The 20879-nt window shown below is 41.3% G+C and overlaps 2 protein-coding genes and 1 long non-coding RNA gene across 4 annotated transcripts in view; all 3 read right to left on the bottom strand.

The window, feature by feature from the left end:
* Positions 1-1172: 1172 nt before the first annotated feature.
* pdpr (pyruvate dehydrogenase phosphatase regulatory subunit) lies at positions 1173-17062 on the bottom strand. 2 transcript variants are annotated; one of them, XM_031309536.2, is made up of 18 exons: positions 16920-17062; positions 15960-16233; positions 15435-15568; positions 14360-14441; positions 13647-13810; positions 13420-13541; positions 12878-12995; positions 12100-12249; positions 10012-10204; positions 9626-9750; positions 7599-7754; positions 7361-7494; positions 6867-7015; positions 6674-6786; positions 5462-5556; positions 5242-5331; positions 3530-3712; positions 2345-2752 (listed from the first exon to the last, which is right to left on the bottom strand). In XM_031309536.2, the coding sequence occupies exons 2-18, from the start codon at positions 16220-16222 to the stop codon at positions 2345-2347; spliced, it is 2679 nt and encodes an 892-aa protein (XP_031165396.1). In that variant the 5' UTR covers positions 16223-16233; positions 16920-17062. The 2 variants fall into 2 exon arrangements, with proteins under 2 accessions (XP_031165405.1, XP_031165396.1); XM_031309545.2 differs by lacking the exon at positions 16920-17062 and having other exon boundaries at positions 1173-2752; positions 15960-16222.
* A 1195-nt stretch (positions 17063-18257) lies between these two features.
* The window catches only part of LOC118494669, a 14509-nt gene continuing 11887 nt past the window's right edge, over positions 18258-20879 (bottom strand). The window contains exon 3 of the long non-coding RNA XR_004896794.1: positions 18258-19384. This is a non-coding gene — a long non-coding RNA (uncharacterized LOC118494669). The remainder of the gene's footprint in view (positions 19385-20879) is intronic.
* The window catches only part of pnoca (prepronociceptin a), a 16702-nt gene continuing 15554 nt past the window's right edge, over positions 19732-20879 (bottom strand). Inside the window, exon 3 of the mRNA XM_031309508.2 lies at positions 19732-20690. Within this exon, the coding sequence (XP_031165368.1) occupies positions 20076-20690 (615 nt within the window). The 3' untranslated portion in view covers positions 19732-20075. The remainder of the gene's footprint in view (positions 20691-20879) is intronic.

Raw genomic sequence — 20879 nt, 5'->3', positions numbered from 1 at the left:
GTGTCTTCACATAGATGAGTATCATTAATAATCATATATAACTAAAGGCAAACTGAGCAAATTTGTTATTTCAGAAGAGTGTATCAAACTGGTAGCCCTTGGTATGACTCAGTACCCATGAAGTAGCTCTCAGTTTCTAAAAGGTTGGTGACCCCTGATGTAGACTGTTTCAGAACAACACTGCTCTGTTCATTCTGTTTTTATTTGGGTAAGGGTTAGCTGGCGTAAGCCACACGTGTTGCACAGTGCTTGCACACAGTCGTCTTTTTTTTCCGTCACAACCACAAGCCTTTTGGACTGAAATCTGTGAGACTAAAATGAACCAAACAATACAACATGTCCCACACCATGACTACCGGATTCTTCACTTGAACTGTTCCATCTCAAACTAAGCAAATATTTAAAGGATCAATATGTAATTTTCCAGCCATATACATGACAGGTAGACAAAGAGTTAGAGATACACTATAAATAAGCCTTTTGTTACTCTGATCACCATTTTGCACTTTTTTGATTCACAAACAAAAACCACTCTTTAACAAGATTGTAAAACAGATTTAGTTGGTGTCTAGAGTTATGTGTCTATCAATCACTGGGAGTTGTAACAGTGGGTTCCCTGTCCTGCTTTCATGATCCCTTTCATTTTACCATGTGCTACCCTCCTCAAGCACACTTAATTACTAAATTCTGGACATAAGATCGAGTGAAATGCATCCAAATTTGAATATGAAATTATAAGGAAGCAGCATATCGGAGCACCAGTGCTGCACAACAGAGAGGTTTTTGCTCAACCATATAGCCATTTGCACCATTGGCAGGATGAATTCAACTTTGAACTGCCGTTCTTGTGGTAACAATGTTCTTCACAACAGCACTGCTGAAGAGACTCCCTACCAGCTCCAGACCAGCTGATCTGTAGCTCTGAAAGAGGGCAACAGAGCCAAATGACTAAAGGTGTATACTAATGCAAATGTAGGAAAACATCAAGCTGTTGCTGACAAATGACTTTTACATGTACAGCAAGCATTTGAAATAATGCATCATCAGAGGGACAACTGCAGGAATGGAACAACTGACCAAAGTATCGATGATTCATATGGCTGATATGACTTAAAGCTGATTGACTAGAAAAAAGGTGCAGTACTGAAAATAGAGATTTTATACACACTACCTATACAAAAATACATTGCTTTATTTCAGATCGCAATGAAGTCCTTCCTTTACACAAACATCTTAACTCTGGATCAGGCAAAAATCACATCGCCAATGGAAGATATTGTGGACTCCAACCAACATGTTTGGAATACGACAGCCCCAGCGTTCCCATCCTGACCTCACCTAAACATCAGCCACACATTCAACAACACACATCAATCAAACAAAACGAGCAACCCTGCTTCAAAATGACCAGCGTGATACATAACATAAAGCAAAACATAAATAACATTACCGTAAATACATTACCACAAGCTTGACACAGCAGAATAAAGACAGCAGATTATAAAGACAATCAATGGGGAAAAGGTCATTTTGCTTTACTTTCAGGCATTAAGGAGAGCCTGGGAAGCCTTTTAAACAGGACCGGAAGAGGTGTAAACAATGGTTTACTAATGATTATATCAGGCTTCCTGATTATTCCCCCTGACTGGGGAGGATAATGTAGTGACAATGATAGTAGTGGACAGTATAACGTATCTGAATTAGGCCACATTGCTCTCTATATCACACTGCGCGTATTCTTTACAGCAGCACATTTTTAATTTGTAAAATGACATCGACGTCAACAACTGCGTTGACTGTGTAGGCATTTTGCACATTAGCACTGAATGACATTTCTTTCAAACTCTTCCAGACTGTGCGGTGTCAAAACTGGAACACTACTGGAGAAGATAGTCGCTCTAAATCCCTTCTGGGTGGGTTACAGTGAACTAAGCTAAAGAGTCCTCAACACATATTGTTGATGTTGCCTTGACCAAGGCACTTAACCACAGACCGCTCCAGTTAACCGTGGAACGTGTTTGAGTGTGAAGCCGGGCAGGGCTGAAAAACAAGGACAGAATTTGATTTGACACAGGTGTATTGTTGTATTGCTGTATTTGATACAGCTCAAGCATCTGGTGCCTCCTAAATATTGCACTTTCAAAAGAGGGAGATGCAGCATGGAAGTTAAATACTAGATCGACAAATAGTGATTGTGCATACAGCCCTCAGATTAGGAACTAGAAAGGGGACGATAGATTGGCGCTGCAAGGTAATTGCAGTAGTGGATTGGAAAAACTGAAGGAGTGTCACAGAAGCCCCTTCTGAGGCAAAAGCGAGGCCTTCCATTTTCTATCACTCTGCATCACTTCGCCTGGAGGTTGCTTAACTCCATGTCTTCCTTGCGGCGTTTTTGCTGGGCGAAGAGGGAGCTGAAGGGGTAGAGTTTGGCTTTGGCTGGGTAGCGCTGGCCAGCAATGTCCACCTCATAGTCCCCACGGTTGATGAAGTCTGGGGTGATGGGTGTGGGGAGCCCCTCTGGGCCTGGCGGCGGAGATACAAAGCCAAGGCAGACGTGGCGTTCCAGAGTGTAGCTGTAGGCGCTGCTGGTGGTCGTCCCAGCTAGCTGACCGTTACGGTAGATGGGCTCGCCCCACCACGGCCACAGGTCCAGCTCAGTGTCGTGGTCCTCTAGAACCAGCATGACAAATCGCCGAGACGGACCGTCCTGACGCTGCTGCAGCAAGGCCTCACGACCAAGGAAGTCTGTGTCCTGATGGAGGCATAGAGACAAGACAAGCCAGAAGGAAGACATGGCAGAAAATATAGGTGAAGAAAGACGAATGTGGGAAATTGAAAAAAGTGGGGGTGAAAGAGAGGAAAAAGGGCAAAGTAGCGAAGAGAAGAGGAGAAAGTAGGAAGATAAAGGAAGGAGCACTGTTAAAGGTGTTTCGGGACATGGTCTACAAACAATTAAAAATCTACAAACACTGCACAGGAAAGAACTTTTCATTTCTTCGATAAACTGTACAGTAAAGACATCGACTCATCTGAAAGCAATCTGTGAAACCAATTTTACACTGTGAGGTCCAGTCATTGATACTGTGTTGACATTATTACTGTATATGTGCAGCAGACAGCACACCTGTTGTTCCATTGTTTTCTGACAAACTTTTACCACTGCTGGTGTAAAGTGCCACCTGTTGTGTCTGCAAGTGCAGCTTGGTGACAATCATATCTCTACGCAAAGATTATAACACTGATGTTTTAGGTTTTAGCAAGGCAGATGGCATAGTACCTTTTAATAGTCTCTCATCTTCCAACCGTTATGAAGTAAAAAATAAAGTGCAAAATTTAAGCAAGAGCTTCAATTGTAAATCAGTTTGGCTAAGTCATAGTGTAATAATGTAATAAACAGAAATACAATGCAAGGACTGCTGTTACCAAATAAAAGGCTTTTTGTAACCCAGAACCAGAAAGCAGCAGTCAGAACCCCCACTGGCTGATATCATACAGTTTGATGTGTTTACACACTGAAATGGCAACAGACCTTGTCAAATTTAACCCTGAACTCCCGTCCACACTCCAGCGGGGTAGTGAAAGCATCAAGGTCCTGACCCCAGAAGGCAAAGAATTTCTCTATGCGTAGGCTGCGCAGCGCGTAGTACCCGGAGTTACGAATCCCATACTTCTGACCCACTGACATCACCTCGTTGTACACATGCAGTGCATACTGTGGAGAGCAGAGGGAAAGACTAATGTTAGATGTGATGTACTGTACAGAGGTTGATGCATAGACTGTATGACTGAAGACAAAACATCTGGATCGCCCCCTGCTGGCTGGCTGCAATATAGGTCATAAACCCCGCCCCCTACCTTGTTAGCTGATGGGACATGGGCCAAACTAAAAGATCAAAGTACACGTCAAATATATTTTTCCCAAAGATGATTTCCGTAATTTAGGTAGTTCTTATCATGCTGATGTTTGTTCAAGTGTTAATTTTTCTGATAAGTTTAGTTTTTATTAATTATTTGATGCTATAAAACTGGGGAAAACGTCATGATTGACAGCTGTGATTGAATCGCGAATGGTTGGGCGGGTGTATGGGCGGGACTTTGACACCGCTGCTCCACCGCCCGATCACTACTGCCCAGGCTCTGGTTCCAAAACTACAAGATGGAAGCGCCCGTATCCGGGATATTTTGGCTTCACTTTTGTACTTTGAGAGGAAGTGGAGACGCGTCCTTCATCTTTACATACAGTCTATGGTACTGAAAACTACTTTACTACCACTTCACCAACCATCCTGTGGAATGGTGACTGGATACATATTTGTTTTTTAACAGAACCCGTAAGCATGGACCTTTCCTGCCTCATCTCCACACATTACAGGGCAGGCCAATAGAACTAGTTCCCTCGTACAAATACCTGGGATTTATATTGGAGAAAGACATGTCTTTTAAATTGCATATTGAGCAGTTAATCACTAAATCGAAATTAAAGTTGGGCTTTTACTTCAGAAACAGTTCCTGCTTCACACAGAAAGTCAAGAAAAAGTTGGTTGAATCTACCTTCTTGCCAATTTTAGACTACGGAGATGTATTTTACAGACACTCCACAACGTCCCTGTTGAAATCTTTGGATTCTGTGTATCATTCAGCACTGAGATTTATAACCCATGCTAAGTACTCTACCCATCATTGTGTATTGTATGAAATGGTATTTAATAGGTTGGCCCTCACTCAACACAAGAAGGCTCAAACATTGGTTGACCTTTGTGAATAAATCAATAACTGGACACACTCCTTCATATTTAACTACACTCTTAACATCTAGTAGATCAGAACATAATCTAAGATCAAGTAGATACGTACTGTATGATGTTCCACAAACTAAAACAGAGTTTGGAAAAACTGCTTTTTGTTACAGTGCTCCAACTTCATGGAATGAGTTACAAAATCAGCTAAAATTGCAGGTTTTTATTTCACATACTGAATTCAAGTCAAATTCATCAAATATATCAACATGTTTGCACTTGTTTTAAAATGTGATTTTCTGTTTTTATTTCTTATTTATTATTGCTGTCCATCCCTGTCTGTCTGTTATTTGTTGTATGTTAAAGTGTATTTGTATGTGCTGCCTTCTTGGCCAGGGCTCACCAGAGATTTTAATCTCAATGTGATTTTCTCCCTGGTAAAATAAAGGTAAAATAAAATAAACTACATATTTGTTTTGTGTGTGCAGATGTGAGCAGGACGCACCTCTATAGGCATGTAGAGCATGAAACCTGGTTCTCCAGTGTGAGTCATACTCATCACTCTGATCCCATTGGCATAGCCAACACTCATCTCCTGTAAACACACACACACACACACACACACAAAGTTAAATACCATTCTTGTCAATGTAGGGTAAATAACCATGTATAAACAGGTGCTTGTGCTCTATTAATGTCCATTTAAACTAGATTTTGTTTCCTACCTTACAGAACATGGAGGGGAAATGGTCAGGTGTCATGGAAACATATGACAGTTCAGCCAGAACATCCATTGCACGAGGTCCAATCAGATTTAAAGCTGTGGGTCAAGAATCAAAATTATAAACACTCTAGAAAGACCATCTGGCTAACAACGTTCGGCTTGAGTTTGGTACTTTCATCCTACAGCTTCCCTGACTCAGTTCACAATTAATGTTAATACAATAACTCATAATAATAGTATCTGTTTAAAGTAGGGCTGCACAATATGAGAGAAATATGCGATATACCATAACGTTGTTGAATATGGCGATAACGATATTACTTGCTATAAATAAACAGATATTGAAGTGTACTCATTTCTGCTGCTTTCAGTATTCTGCTAAAACACAACAATTGCTTGTTGAATTTAACAATTGCTTTTGGAATTTAAAACAAATAAAAAGGAAATCACTTCCAACATTCTTTTATAGAACAAATTGAACATTGAATTGAATATAAAAGGCACCACTGAAAAAAGTGCAGTTTTCTACTGCTAAAAAAATCTCAGTGTCTTTTGCGATATGTTGCAGCCTTATGCGATATGTGTATTGCGCCAGTTAATATTGGGATGGCGATAAAAAAAATAAAAAATAGATTGGACAGCCCTAGTTTAAAGCATGGCTTCCTTTGTGTTTACTAGCTATTCCCCTAGAACATGGCCAGGAGTAGTTAAGGAGTTAAGTCTTAAAATACAGAACAGATAGTGTGTCTTCATAATTTTTTATCAAAACTTGAGCTTATTCTATTTGTAACTTTTTAGGAAATGAATATCAGCATCAATGAATATTTTGATCATTATCATAGGGCCATACTGTACAATGCCATGGGTAAGTTTTAGGATAGAGCTCCTCAGTTGGTGTTTTTAACTTGCATATAAAAGATAGCAAGTAGACCTATTATTCACATTTCAGGATAGTAAAGGTAATTACATCACACATATACAAATTAGATTTTGGACATTTAATTAACCACCTCCTTGGCCCCCCTAGTGTCTGATTTTAACACTGAACCCAATATCAGGCCACTTAAATAACTGGGTGAAGAACAGAAAGTGGATGTAGGATACTGCTGGCCTTTTATACTGGTGCATTGCTTCCACCCTTTAATATTATTGTGTGGGCACTAGATGGCGACATCAACAAGGAAAGACCTCAACAATGGTGCTGTGTGCTTACCAGTGTACTTCCAGCTGACATCCTCTAGGTGCAGGTCTGGGTCATTGGGCATGTGTTTCTTTATCCAGGACCAACAGTGGACCTGCTGGTCTGTCGGAGAGACGATGAAGAAGCTGGAGAAGGGAGAGAAATGCGAGTTGTTTTAAATGGTCAACTGCATGTCTGCAGTATTATTTGCCTAGGTGTTACAAACCTGTTCTTGCTGAGGCGGGCCACGCTGCAGTCGTTCTCATAGCCTCCCCTCTCATTCAGCATGCCAGTGTGGACGATATGTCCAACAGGAACATCCAGGTCGTTGGCACACAGATGTTGCAGCAGGTCCAGGGCCTGGTCCTTTGTTGACTGGGACATCAGGACAAACCACAAGGTTCAACTTAAATTGCTTCACCACAGTGGGTGCAGTACTCATGGACTGAATACATAACTGCTGCATCAGTGGCTCCCAGTTGAAAGAAAGAAAGAATTGCATAATCTGCCATTTAAATGATATTTTGCCAATTTTTGGCACAGATTAAGTTACACTGATGGAAAACACATGCTGACATCACTCACTAGGTGTGACCAAATGAGCAATGTATGGTTAGAGGCCTGAACCTACAAAGAGGGAAGTGCAGCAGCAGTTTTCCGCCTTATGTGATTCAGTGTTTATTAACCACTATAAGTTGTCCATAGTGGACCGTGACTTACAGTCAGTTCAAACTTGGTGAAGGAGGACATGTCGATGACACAGACGGCTTCTTTGCAGCATTTCACTTCTTCTCCAACAATGTCAAACCAGTCTGGCTTGTAGAAGGTCTTACTCTGGTCCAGAGACAGCAAATCTACACGCACACATCAGTTTTTTTTAAATCACTTGGATTCTCGAGGCTTACTGAAGACTTCAGGATAAAGAGAATGTAGCGTGTTGCTGGTGAGTAATCTGCACCTTTTCCTGGAGGAACGAAGTATTTGGGCCTTTCAAACCCATGTTTCTCCATCCAGCGAGCTCCCTGGGTGTCCAGGCGGTCATACAGAGGGCTGGTGCGCAGCTGACGCCCAGTCTGAAAGTCCCAGCGAGGAACTTTTAGTTCGTACAGCAGGGCTGGACACAAACACACACAGACATGTTGGAAGCACAGACATAATCATAACGAAGCAAAACTGAAAAAAAATCTTGATATCACCATAATATTTAACTACCTTTAAGGTGGTGGAAACTCTATTATTATGAATTTGTGACTTACAGTATAGAGTGTTAATTGTGCAGGTGGTGCTGCTCATCTTGACCTACACCTTCACCACTCTATGCTGTTGTTAACCAATCACAATAGAAATGAAGGCTGTAGTTTTTTTGGTTAAAATATATTTTATATTTTTCTGCCGGCAGTGCCCGCCCCGCCGATTCAACAAGTCAAATCGGCCAAAATGAACGCCGACAGCTCCCCCGACGGACGACGGCACGGAACACACCGAACAGACTCGAGTCACTCGGCCTCGTGTGTCTGAACCTTTAGGGCGCTGACACACCAACCTGATTATCGGCCGTCTGACAGTCTGACAAGGTCAGTGACTCGAGTCTGTTCGGTGTGTTCAGTGCCGTCGTCCGTCGGGGGAGCTATCGGCCTTTATTTTGGCCGACCCGACGTGCTCAGGCAGAGACAGGGCAGTTGGGACTCACTCGGAAATGGCGAGCGGATGAGTCTCTCAAAATCTGACAAAAATCTTTTAAACTGACCTTTGTTGATCTGAAATGAAGACAGATTCAGCAACTGCACGGCCTATTTCTCTCTTAAAATGTTTTCAGAAACACGTTTCAGTGAACTATTTTAGTACAATATGAGATCGTATTCTGAACGAGCCGCCATGACAGTCTGGCTGTGAATTTTCGGAGAAAAAAGAACCACGTGACGCGTTCGTCCTATCAGCTGCCGGTTTTCATTTTCTGGGAAACAATACAGAGAAGCGTTCTCTTAATACATCCATGGAAGCACCGCCTGCTGCTATGGAGACGTATTACGTCTCACGCACGCGCAGAGCGTACGCACAAGTCGGCGTCGCCTCAGTGGGTTTTGAGGCATTTTTTTGGACCTCGGGGACCCGACTGATCAGTCCGACTGGCTTTACGGCCGTCTGGTTGGTGTGTAACAGCAGAGAGAGCAACAAGTTAGCGGACTGCCGAGTCGCCCTCTCTGCTCTCTGTCTGCTAAGACCGCTTTGCTGGCTCGATGGTGTTTTAAGCCCCCAACCAAGCCTTCAAGGCAGCGCTGCGACTGTCGTCTTCAAGGCACCTAACCCTAACCATTGCCTAATCCTAATGCCTTCCAGGCACAACAGTGGGGGCTTAAAACACCAAACACCTGCTGCGACGCGTCTGCCCTCAGCATTGTCGGCAAACTTTTTTTTTTCTTTTTACTTTATTGACAAATTGTCAAGTTTCCAATTGACTGAAGATATACATAGTAAGTTAGGGTTAGGGTTACATTATGTTGTTAATAAATGTTTTAAATTTGACAATGTAGTGTGGTACATTGCGAACAAAGGTCAGATATTATATTGCATACAAGTGTAGTCTAAAAATGGCATAGCAACCTGTGCTTTAAAAAAAATTTATGCAAAAATCGAGAATCGAACCATGACCTTAGAATCGAAAATGTAATCAAATCGAGGATTTGAAGAATCGTGACAACCCTACTAAAAAAGACCATAACTTTGGAAGGTACCCACTAGTTTTGTCTGACCTAGACATATTTTCTTCAACTGAACTTTAGCGTGCATTTTTGCACAGAACGAGGAATGTGGATTTTATCTCCTATCACTTACATTGGAATCTTGCTAGGATTGGATCTCTTTATTGCCAGTATGAACAAGAGGAACAATTTGTGATCAATACCTCTTGAAATGTACATATGGCCATGTGAGTGGTGTTTTAAGACGCACCACACATATAAACTGTAACAAGAGCTCACTACTCACGCATGACCTCCATTACTCTGTGTCGCAGGAAGGTTCGGCTGCTCTGCAGGTTGCCAAAGCGCTTGATGTCCAGTGGCCACACATTGGCAGTGGGGTAACCATAGGTCATCCACTCTGCCAAGTACCTGAATACCAAACCACAAAACATGCCATTTGTGCTTTATTGTATTGCAATCACAGCATATTCAGATCAAATAGCTGATCACTGAAATTACTAAACTGAGGCTGAATTATTTTCAAAGTAAAATACATTTCAGACACCCTCCTAAATAATGTATCCAGGTGCAGAATACAGTGCAGTCTAGTCTTCAAGACCATTTGCTAATGTTTGTCCTCACAAATACCGTAGGCTATGTTCTAGCAAATACAGTTTTACCCATGCTTACTTGCCAGCTCCTCCAGCAAAGGACAGGCCAGAGGAGTTCATCCCTGCCAGCACGTAGTAGCCAGAGATACCCGGTGTCTCCCCCATCAGGCAGCGCATATCAGGGGTGAAGGACTCCGGACAGTTGACCAGCTGATGGATCTCAGCTGATTCAAGACTCGGCATTCTCCTCAGCAAAGCACTGAGCATTGGCTCTGGAGGTAGAAGTCAAAAGGTTTATATACAATCTCTTTCAAGACCTTCTTTAAAAAGGTGTTATGTACACATCAATATATTGCATTGTCAAATCAGTAATCCTTTTCTATAATTATCATTAACAAATTACACTATGATCAAGACAACTGTTGAACTAAAGCAATGCCAGTCAGTCTTATTATTTGTCAGCATTTAAAGCCACATTTCCCATAAACCCAACTGCTTCCTCCCACATAAACTAGGCTTCTACTTGTTTCCCTGAACCCTCTGTATGTTTTTTCATTTGAAATAACTGAAAAACCAAACAAACACTCTAATCACTGTAATTTCCTTTTCCCAACCACCACCTGAGGTTTTCCAACACGAAAGCTGACCCAGTGGGTCAAATGTGGCAGTACAATGTAAAACCACACTGCCAGTAGAAAGTGGAAGATGTGAGGGACTCTAATTGATAAATTGCAAAAAGCAGCACTAAGATCTTTAACTTGTTTTCATGTTTTTAATCACAAAATTGTGAACCAACATGATAAAAGGGTAAACTCTAAAGACTTTTTTCCATTCATGCCTTCAAGTAGCAAAATCATTATTGACAGGAGGTGAGTGGTGGCCAGTCCAATATACTGTATTTCATTCATATATATTCTTGCGACACATTCTTTTTTTCAAGTACTACTTTTAAAATACAATAAACAAATATTTGGTCATGTGAAAAAGAACTATAATTACAACGCCCAGTGACAGATTAGTTTGACTCTCTGCCTTGCTTCACTTCAAGCCTGGGTGGTGATATGGGGATGTCTTTATGACAACGGTCAAGATGCATGAGGGATCTCAGATTACAGATCACAATGCCAAGGCCAAAAGACAGGTGTGTGTGTTTACATGTCTGAGATGTACTTTGAACTGACATTGCTTACAGCTAAATTAACAAGAACACTATGACTTTAAACTTACAAAAAAATATCCGAAATGCAATGGAAAGAAATCTGGGGTCATCAGTACAGGAATTACATTGGGCTAAAAATAGAATAGCCTAAAATAGAGATGCTCAGTCGGGGGCCATCCACACGGAGATGCTTTTTGGTGTAAACGCACACGTTTTGCATAGTTTCGGCCGATCGTCCAAACAAATCCTGTAAACACACTGCCTGAAGACGCACTTTTTTTAAACCTGGTCTCAGGGTGAAAAAATTCGAAAATGGCGCCCTTGTGTCTTCGTTTGGACGGCGAAGCTGCATACTTGTGTATCGATGATGTCATCACCACACCCCTCGACCTCTTACCCCGCGACGACGTCTCATAACAACAACAATGGCGGACTACATGCTTGTGTTCCTGCTGGAGAAGATATTGAGCCTATTAGGGTTACTAGGGCTGTTTGGTTTCTTCTTCTACTGTCTGTCTGTATACAGCGCGCAAGCTTTACGCGCATGCTCCGCCTCTTCTTCTCCGTTTTTGGTGAATTTCTGTAGCTGTAACAGTGCCACCTATAGGACTGGAATATGAAGTAGTGTGTTGAGTCAATTACAAATGCATCAGTTTGGACGCAAACATTCTTGGAACGATGCCAGGGAAGACGGGGAAACAATCAAACAATGACCTGATTCTTCACAAACATTTAAGAAGTACTCTGCAACTACATTGTTCTTTGGACTCTTTGGGAAACAACTGCAAATGTTTGAGTAAATGACTTCACTCACATCAGTAAAGTACAACTGAGACACCCTACCGTCATGCAAAACAAAACACACCTTGTGTCTGTGCTACATTACCGACAGATGAGTGGATCAACTGATGTCAACTGTCTGCCTTTTGATAACTTGAATTTAATTATGATTTAAAGCTATCTTCCTCCCTCCCAACTCAGCCTCCCATCCCTCCTTCCCTCCATTACCAAAGTGGTCCCAGTCCTCCTGCATGTTCTGGATCTCCAGCTGGTTGCGGCCCTCAGTAAAGATGGGTTTGGGGTTCTTCTCGAAGCCCCCTGACAGAAGGCCTCCCTGCCATGGCCGTGCATATAATCTGCCGTCCATATCCATCACCACTGGAGACAAGACACAGGCTCAGTAAGATCACCTCCTCTGGGCTTGTAACCTCATGTAACAGGCATGAACATGCAGAAAAATTTACTTTGACGGTAAATAATGACTTTGATTTCACATGTATATTATCAATCAATACAAGGGGCCAAGCGGCTAAATTATTTCACAGTAAGGAAGACATTCAATTCAATACATTTAACTATAGGCACACCTTCTATCCTCTCTCTCACAAACACACACTTATTCAACATGCAGTCACAAGAATCAAGGGAAGTTAAGTTTTATGGTGTATTTCAAGAAGTTTTCCTTCTCCAGTCTATAAATGCAACATTACTTGCACTGACATACACTCCACTGTAATGATGATAAAACTACTCATTAAACTGAGACGCTGGCTATAAAAAATAATGTGCAAACTATAAAGGCTTTCAACCACAGAGCAGATCTTGTGTCCCTGGGTGTTAACTAGGAACTTTATCTTTGAAGAGAAAACTAGGGGTCAGGCTGGGAGACGCTTGTTGCAGTAATATACTGGCATTATATTTAGCTGACAAAACTGTAAAAGTGATTGCAATTTGCTGGCGCAGAGGTCTAAAAAGTTACTTTTCTCGTGTGTTAAATGTGTGAGACCTGGCGTGCTGGGTGGAAGTGGCTCCTGGAGAGGTTTGGTGAGGAGGTAGAAGTGTTCACAGCCATGAAGAGGAACCGACACCTTCGTCTCACTAGCCTGGCCCAGCTCGTAAGCCCACTAGAGCAGAGACAGCAGGTATATTGTGCCCCATATTGTGTATATTGTGCCAAGTGCCAAACATACCAAATAAGATTAGCTATTTAGAGTAGGGACTCAAACTCAAAACTATTGACTAAAATTGTCCCCTCAGCCATTAAACTGGCAATGATTCCACTAACGTCGTAAGAAATAATACACAACTAATTCCCTGTGGGAGACTCTGCATTCTGGTCTGTAAATCCTCTCAATTTGTTTAGTCATACTGTGTTTATCTATTAGCATAATGTAGGCAAGAATCAGACGAAGATTTTTGTTAAACTAAGGCAGGAATAAAGAATACATTCCTAAATGCTTACAAAGGATTTCCCTCATTAATTCATCGATCTAAGTTAGCACTGATATTGCTAATACTCCCAGATTTGTATCCCACTCCGAGGTTTACCTGTCCAGCACAGTTGACAAAATATTCACACTCGATGGAGCCACGATCAGTCTCGACCGCCGTCACTTGACCCTTCTCCACCAGAACCTGCTGAACAGTGGTTCGCTCCAGGATCTGAACCCCTGGATAGGATGAGAAAGACAAGGAGATGTAGGAGGAGGCAAACACAGAAAGACATTAGTTATAATTGTCCATTAATGCTCAATCAAAGGCAAGTTGTGAGTTACCTCTTCCAGCCGCAGCCACAGCTAGGGCATGGTTAACATCAGGTGGAGACACCACAGCGTCTGCAGGGAGGTGGAGTGCCCCCACCAGGTCATGAATGTTAACAAGAGGGTGAAGTTTGGCCACCTCTTTGGGCTTAATGATGTTACAGCTGATCCCCATAACCCTAGGAATAGAGATAAAGATGAAGGACTTATACTAATACAGATGTTAAACTATAAAAGGCCATGCATATCTAAACGGGTTCCAGAACTCTGACTCATTTGAATATATGATCAGATCGGTGATGTGGGCTGTGTAACATAAACATACAATATAATTTTAAAAAAATGACAGCTGTCATTATTTTACATTTTTATGTGAAGACAGGATTATTCAGCTCAGTGTGTAGATGTTTTTCTACCAGCAATACAATTGTCCAGTCAAAGAAAAAAAGTATTCTTGCAGCATTATGCCACCACCAGGCAAAACGTTTGTATGTCCTGGAGTGGCCAAGTCAGAGTCAAGACCTTAATTAAGTCAAGCATTTGTGGCTAGACTTGAGAATTGGTGTTTACTCAAAGTCCTTTTGCAACAGAACAGAGCTTGAGCAGTTTTGTAAAGAAGTGTGAGAAAAGTTTCTGCGTCCCCATGTGCAAAGCTGTCTCATCCACAAGCAGTTAATACTGCCAAAGGTAACTCTACTAAATATTGACTTGAGGTTTTAGGGTCTTACTTTAGTCGGGATGCCAGGCGCTTCAGAGAGAGGAAGCGATCCTGATTTTGGGCCAGACACAGAGATCCAGTGTTCACATAACCTGAAACACACATACAAATAGGGTTGGGCGATATAGAGAAAATCAAATATCACAACATTTTTGACCAAATACCTCAATATCGATTCCGCAACGATATTGTAGTGTTGACTATTGGTGCTTTCACAAAATATTTACACAATGAGATTTTAGATCAATAATCATCAGTGATGTGGATATAATGACTGAGTGGTTAAAGGCAAATAATAGAACAGTTACAACAGTCTGGTAAGTTCAGAAAATAACATCACTTTACTGTAATGCAGCCTTTAAAACCAGGAAAATATAACACTTATGCCATATTACAATATTACGATATCCAAAATCTAAGACGATATTTAGTCTCATATCACGATATCGATATAATATCAATATATTGCCCAGCTCTACATACAAACACACCAAACCACATATTATGTGACTCAGCAGGTCTCAAACTACTCAAGGCTCTTCCCCACTCAAATACTCTACTTAAAAAAATAAAGCCAAAATGATAATAAACCTCAAACTAAAGGGAATTATCATTCTAGCTTTGGAAAAGGCCAAAACATATGGTAAGTAGGCACAACAAAAGATGTCTTGGACTTCTATAAGAAATGGCTAGTAGCGCATGCCTCATGCAAATGTTTTAACTGCATTACTGTAAAAATGACTGTAATGAAAAACAATGCTATGAGTAGTTTGCTTCATTGTCTGAAAATGATGCACTGCACACCTCTATATCCTCTAGGGATAAAGGTTCAAATGGTAGTAAAATAGATTAACAAATAGTTAAATTAGATAATGAACAGGTAGTTATATGCATCTGGAAAATGTTTAGGCAATTTATTTGCAGCAAGGATAATAATATGAATTTCCCCTTGGGGATCAATAAAATATCTATCTATCTATCTATCTATCTATCTAATATGAGTTATATAGTGAACCTCTGTCTTCATGAATAGCAGCAGGATAAGTTAAATATGAGTGAAAGCGGAACATGTCAAAGTGGCTGACCTGTTTTGATCCCAGTCTCTTCCTCCAGCTGCAGATAAAGACTATTGGAGTAGTTTGCCATTTGACACTCTATGGAAATAGGCTTGGCCACACTGACAATGCCAGCACACAGTCTGGTTGTTCCTGCACCAAGCCTGCCAACAAGATAACAGGACAGGCAATACAGCATTAGCAGAACATTATCCAATCAACAACTCTTTTTACTAATCCTCTATTGCCTCTGAATGTAGAAACTGTCTATATTCCATATCCCTGCAATATCTTTTAAATAAACATGTTAAACACAGGAAGGTAAGAAACTGTAAGACACTGTAATGTTAGTAGGCCTAATTAAAGTAGATATGAGAAATGGTATATGAATGCCACCCCCATGTGCATATTTACTTACTATACCAACCCTACATAAGTGAGTGTCCCACTTGGGCCTCCCCACCCACGAAAGTCTAAACACGCCACTGACCCCCCCCCACCTCCACTTAAACTTCAAACATCCCCAACAAATGAAACTACAGGCATGTATCTCACCTGCCCTGCTCCAGCAGCACTATATCTGTCCAGCCCAGTTTGGCAAGGTGGAAAGCTACTGATGTTCCCATAATACCTCCTCCACAGATCACAACGCGGGCCTGGCTGGGCAGTGGGAGCAGCTGGGAGTCTACACTGACAGCCATACAGTGCGGGGAGGTCCAGAGTCCCCTGCCGGCCAATTTGTACCCCGTCTGAGGAAGCAGCAGCCTGGGGAGCAGAACAGGGGACAGAGCCCTGGAGCTCCGCACACAGCTGCACATAGCTGTGCTTTCTTCAGTCACAAACACACAAACAAATGCACAGTCTCACATACGGGTCGTGTATTCAAGAATGTAAGGTTATTATAAGGTAGCTAGCTAGGTTAAATTGTCGACACTGCAAACGTCACTATGTAATTTGTATAAGGTTACATGAAGATGTAAGTTTATGGAGTTCTTAATTCAGTTACGTATGCTGTATATCAAGTTGTTGTATTTAACGTTAGCTCGCAGGTTAAATACAGCATTTAACACTTTGCAACGAAGACGGGGCCTGGCAAGCCAGCATGGTTAACTTAGTCCTTGAGATGTCACAATTATATTACATGTTAGCTCTAAGTTAATCATGTAACGTTAACGTTAGTTAGCTATCACTTTAGCAGCAACTAGCTTACAGTACGTTATCTCTGTAAATTATCCTGAACTTTATCTTAGAGGTAAAACGTCTTGACGTTAGCTAACCTGTACATTCGTTAAGTTTTGTAAAATTTCTTGACATGTTTTTTGAGCTCCTATGATTAAAGTTAGCGTTAGCGTTAACGTTACTGGTAGCTAAATTAGCGTACATAGCTTAGGCTATCGAAAAGCTAGCTAGCCATAGATGTTGATTATTTACCAGTAACGTTAGCTAAACGTCAACCGTGTTAAGAAACATTTTCCCTGGCGCTTCCTTCATTGTTTAGAGCGACATTAAACTCACCGAATCAGCCAAGTCCAGACACTGTGATAATCTAAGGACTGAAGTCAATACCAGTGACTGAGTTACAGTCTTGTTTGGGTACAGCAGTCAGTACCAATGTCAAACTAGCTACAACCACAACTGGCACTTCCGGTCTAAAAATAAAATCCTCCTGCCTGTGGAAGCGTTTTATTGTTTTATTATTTACTGACCTATCTAGTTAGGGACTCATTAGTTGACTAGCCCGATTTAACTTTGATAGGTTACGGTCATGAATTTCCCCAATACTATGTTTCTGCATTTGGGGAAGCTGAAATAATTGTGTTGGGATTCAAAATAACTGTGTCCTAACATTAGGTTGGGAACATAGACAGTATATAAGAATGGACCAACAGATCCCGTTGCTCTGGACCTACATCCTTTCTCTGGACGGAGACCACCAGTGAAGGATGGCTCTGAAGCGAAGCTTACCCCCTTGGTTGGGAATAGCAAGCAATAGACACAAAATGTATGTGCAGCTGAGCCATAGAGGAACGACCACTAAGGGGCGCCAGAAGCCCGCTGGAGCACCAGTGTATTTGACCTGGACACAATATAATATTTTATAGGGATTTTAAAAAATGAGCCCAGGCATTCTCTGCCAATTTGTAATTTAACGTTATCAGCTTTAACGTTAACATGCCACACACACGTGTGCCCTTACAACAGAAGAGAGAAGCAAAGGTTTGAATTTTGTACATCATGGCATATTTCTCTTGACATTATATTTGTATGGCAGTAACACATTTTTAGTGGGTTTAATTAATTTACAAAAATTGTAGCATTTTCCAATAAATCTTTAAGTTTTTATAAAGCGGCTGTAACTAATGGCTTCATACTTAACTGGTGGTTTATAGATGCAGTTCTACGCCATTAATAAAAACACATTGTGGTGCTACCTGGTTGTGAAAAATGTGACTTTTTAGCTCTTTAGTTTATCAGGTGGCCCCTCCAACAGACCATTTGACCTCTGACCTCCTGGAAAAGAGCAAGGCATTAATATATACAGACTAAATGGATCAGTGTGAGAACCCATTGTTAAAGATGTATTTACAGATTACCAACATTCATTACTGCTTTATTACCTATAAGGAAGGACAAACACAAGCCATAGGAGTATTACACCACATAGCAATGTTGTTCTTATCAATGGCTTATAACTGATCTACAAAAGCATAGTAATTCCAAAAAATCTAAAAGTAAATAAGAGAAGTAAAGAGATAAAAAGCGCAACCCACCCCCATTACTGGCCGTCCTGTAAATACTAAGAACAAAACACCTCAAGACGCAGAATCAGTTGCTGCATAACAAGCCACGAAGGAAATAGTAAACTATTTTTATTGACATGTTTAAATGTAGCTATTTACAAGTTCTCATAGTGGGCAACTTTTCACACCATTACAGTTTGAAGAAAGAAAAAATACCAAATAGTTTGTACATACAGGAATCTGGCATCTGGACACAAGAGCCAATCAGAGATGAAGCTCACTTGTACATAACATCAGTTTGGCAGACAGATCAGTAGCATATAAATGTATATGCATGAATATTGAGTGCTGTGCAGTCTGTCACTTCATCATTGCACCAAAATGAAGGAGCGATCTTTTCATTAAACCTGCCTCAGTAGCCCTGTCTCAGGTGTGTTTTGGCACAGTGATATATCAATGACTTTTAGCTTTCTTTTTGCATGTTTTCATTTATTTACCACAAATCACATATAATTTACTTTACATTACTGCAGACATTACCCTAATCATAATGACAAAACATGAAAAACACTGGTATTGTCCTTTGAAAGAGACAGAGTTCTGCATTTTGCCACAAGATGTGAATAAAGAAAGCGGTCATGCTAGACTTCTTACACACTTTCAACAGTAATGTAACCCACCAAAGCTAGAGGCCTCAATCTAAGAAGATTTAGCACTTTTTACAAATGACCCAGCGCAGTAATTCATTGGTAAAATATACTATATAATACATGGAATCTGAAAAGCAATATTTCTGCCAACGTTAATCTTGCAGATTCCATTAAACAGTAAAATAAAGCCTATATTTTACTGCATACCACTGCAGGACTACTAAGAATTCCCAAAGTGAGAGCTTACTTCAAAGCTCATGAGGGTAAGGGCTTGGGCAGCTCAAATGAAACATGATCATTCAACTGTTACATCCCACAAGGGGCACCGAATGGGAGGTCTGATTGACTCAGGGTGCCCAGAGCTGGACAGGGGCCCTGGACGATGCAAGGAATTATAGTCTCACAGCTCAGAAGGAGCAGTTTTTAGGGGGCCCAAATTTTCTACTGGAGGGTTCAGCTACTTGAGAATGTATAGACCCAATCACGATGTTTGTTTCCAATAACTTCCGGGTAGAAAACTCCTGCATCCCGTTTAATATACAATTTAACGGCGCTGAGCAAACGGGGACGAGGAACAAGTGGATATACTCTCATCTCATTCATCTAAAATGCATGTTTGATGCTTTCATGAGACCTAATTTACCTGTCGGCCACAGACTAAAGAAAAGGATACCACCCAAAAGCAGCACTTAGTCCGACCAGCTGTGAGATGTTGCTGTTCGTAATGCTAGATTTGGTTTATCAAAGACGCTAGCAAAGCAACACAGTACAGAAAATAAGCACAAATAAGCAGAAACGTCAGATAGCTAGGTCAGATCAACATGGTTAACTATAAATCTTCAAACGTTACAGTAACAGCTGAAAATGACAACAGAAATAAAAAAAGAGTTTGTTGATTTCACATAGGCCTACCTATGCAATTCAAATAAATTGCCATTTGTCTACCCGGAAGTGATTGTTGTGTTGGTGCGACATCACTGTGATTCGGTTTATAGAAGAAGTTCTCATAATTACAGGAAAATTGTTTGTATCATATTTAAAAGGGATGGAAAACAAAAACGGCAATTCTTATGTCCTGAGACAAAGAGGCCTGCAATAGGAGTTATAGAATACGGGCTTAGTTTTCACTTTTTGGTAAATTACTTATTATTATTATTAGATTCAATAGGTCAACTTTGGTGACACCAGTTAAGTTTTGACATGTCGATGAAATACAAAACATGATCAGTGAAAATACATCAGGAAATAGTTTGATGTCAGTGGCGTAAAGGTGCACTCTGTTAGACTTCATTTTGTCGGGTGAGGTCCTCTGACATGCTGTTAAACTCAGTGGCCTTAGTGCTCATCCCCAGATACTGTTTCAGCAACTCGCTGAAACGTTTTTGGTTGTTCCACTTGCGGGCTGACTTCCGAATGCCAATAAAACCGCCATACCTCTTCTGGTACGATCTTCCTGGATACATCTGCTTCCTGTAGCCGTGCCTGCCTTTGACAAAGCCGCCGAACCTCTTGGAGACATTTAGCCCTACATCACTCTGTCCTCTTGCTGCCATGTCAGCAGCCCCTTCTTCCTGCCCTGCCTCCTCATCATTCTCATCCTCAAGAGAAAGGGCCTCCTGGGAATTGTAGGCAGTGTTCAGCTGACTACCCTTGCCACCCAGATCCTTCTGGTCCACCCCAAGTGCCCGAGCCACGTGATCGAACCTCTGCATTGCAAAGGGCAGCAGTAGTCCTCCTTCCACTTGCTCCTCCTCAGGAAACAGGGCCTCCACCTCCTCCTGAGATCTTTTCCGCAGGGTATCAGTGAAAGAGAAGATTGGCGATGACAGCAGCTTACGACAGAAGTCCCAGGAGAAGGCTGGGGAGACTTTAGCTTCGCACTCAGTGAGACACACCTGACAGAGACAAAGACAAGAGATTGTTTTCATTTTCTTTCTGAAGTCAGTTCATTCATATCATCAAATAGACAGACTTCACTGTGGACAGTTTTAGCCTAGCTCTGGGGATGGCAGTGTAGGTCTGTTGGCGGTTAGTTGGTCGGTCCATTGCATAGATCAGAATGCATGGTTAACCAACAAATCTTG

The sequence above is a fragment of the Sander lucioperca genome, chromosome 3 (genome assembly GCF_008315115.2).
Source record: "Sander lucioperca isolate FBNREF2018 chromosome 3, SLUC_FBN_1.2, whole genome shotgun sequence".
Taxonomy (NCBI): Eukaryota; Metazoa; Chordata; class Actinopteri; order Perciformes; family Percidae; genus Sander; species Sander lucioperca.
Note: the sequence above shows the minus strand (reverse complement) of the source record. Positions and strands in the feature narration are given on the sequence as shown.

Coding starts and splice junctions, on each gene's coding strand:
- pdpr (XM_031309536.2), bottom strand. CDS start 16,222: ATGTGCAGCTGTGTGCGGAGCTCCAGGGCTCTGTCCCCTGTTCTGCTC. Junction 13,542..13,646: donor TGTGGCTGCGGCTGGAAGAG/GTAACTCACAAC, acceptor CATCCTATCCAG/GGGTTCAGATCCTGGAGCGA. Junction 7,755..9,625: donor CAGAGTAATGGAGGTCATGC/GTGAGTAGTGAG, acceptor GTTTGTGTCCAG/CCCTGCTGTACGAACTAAAA.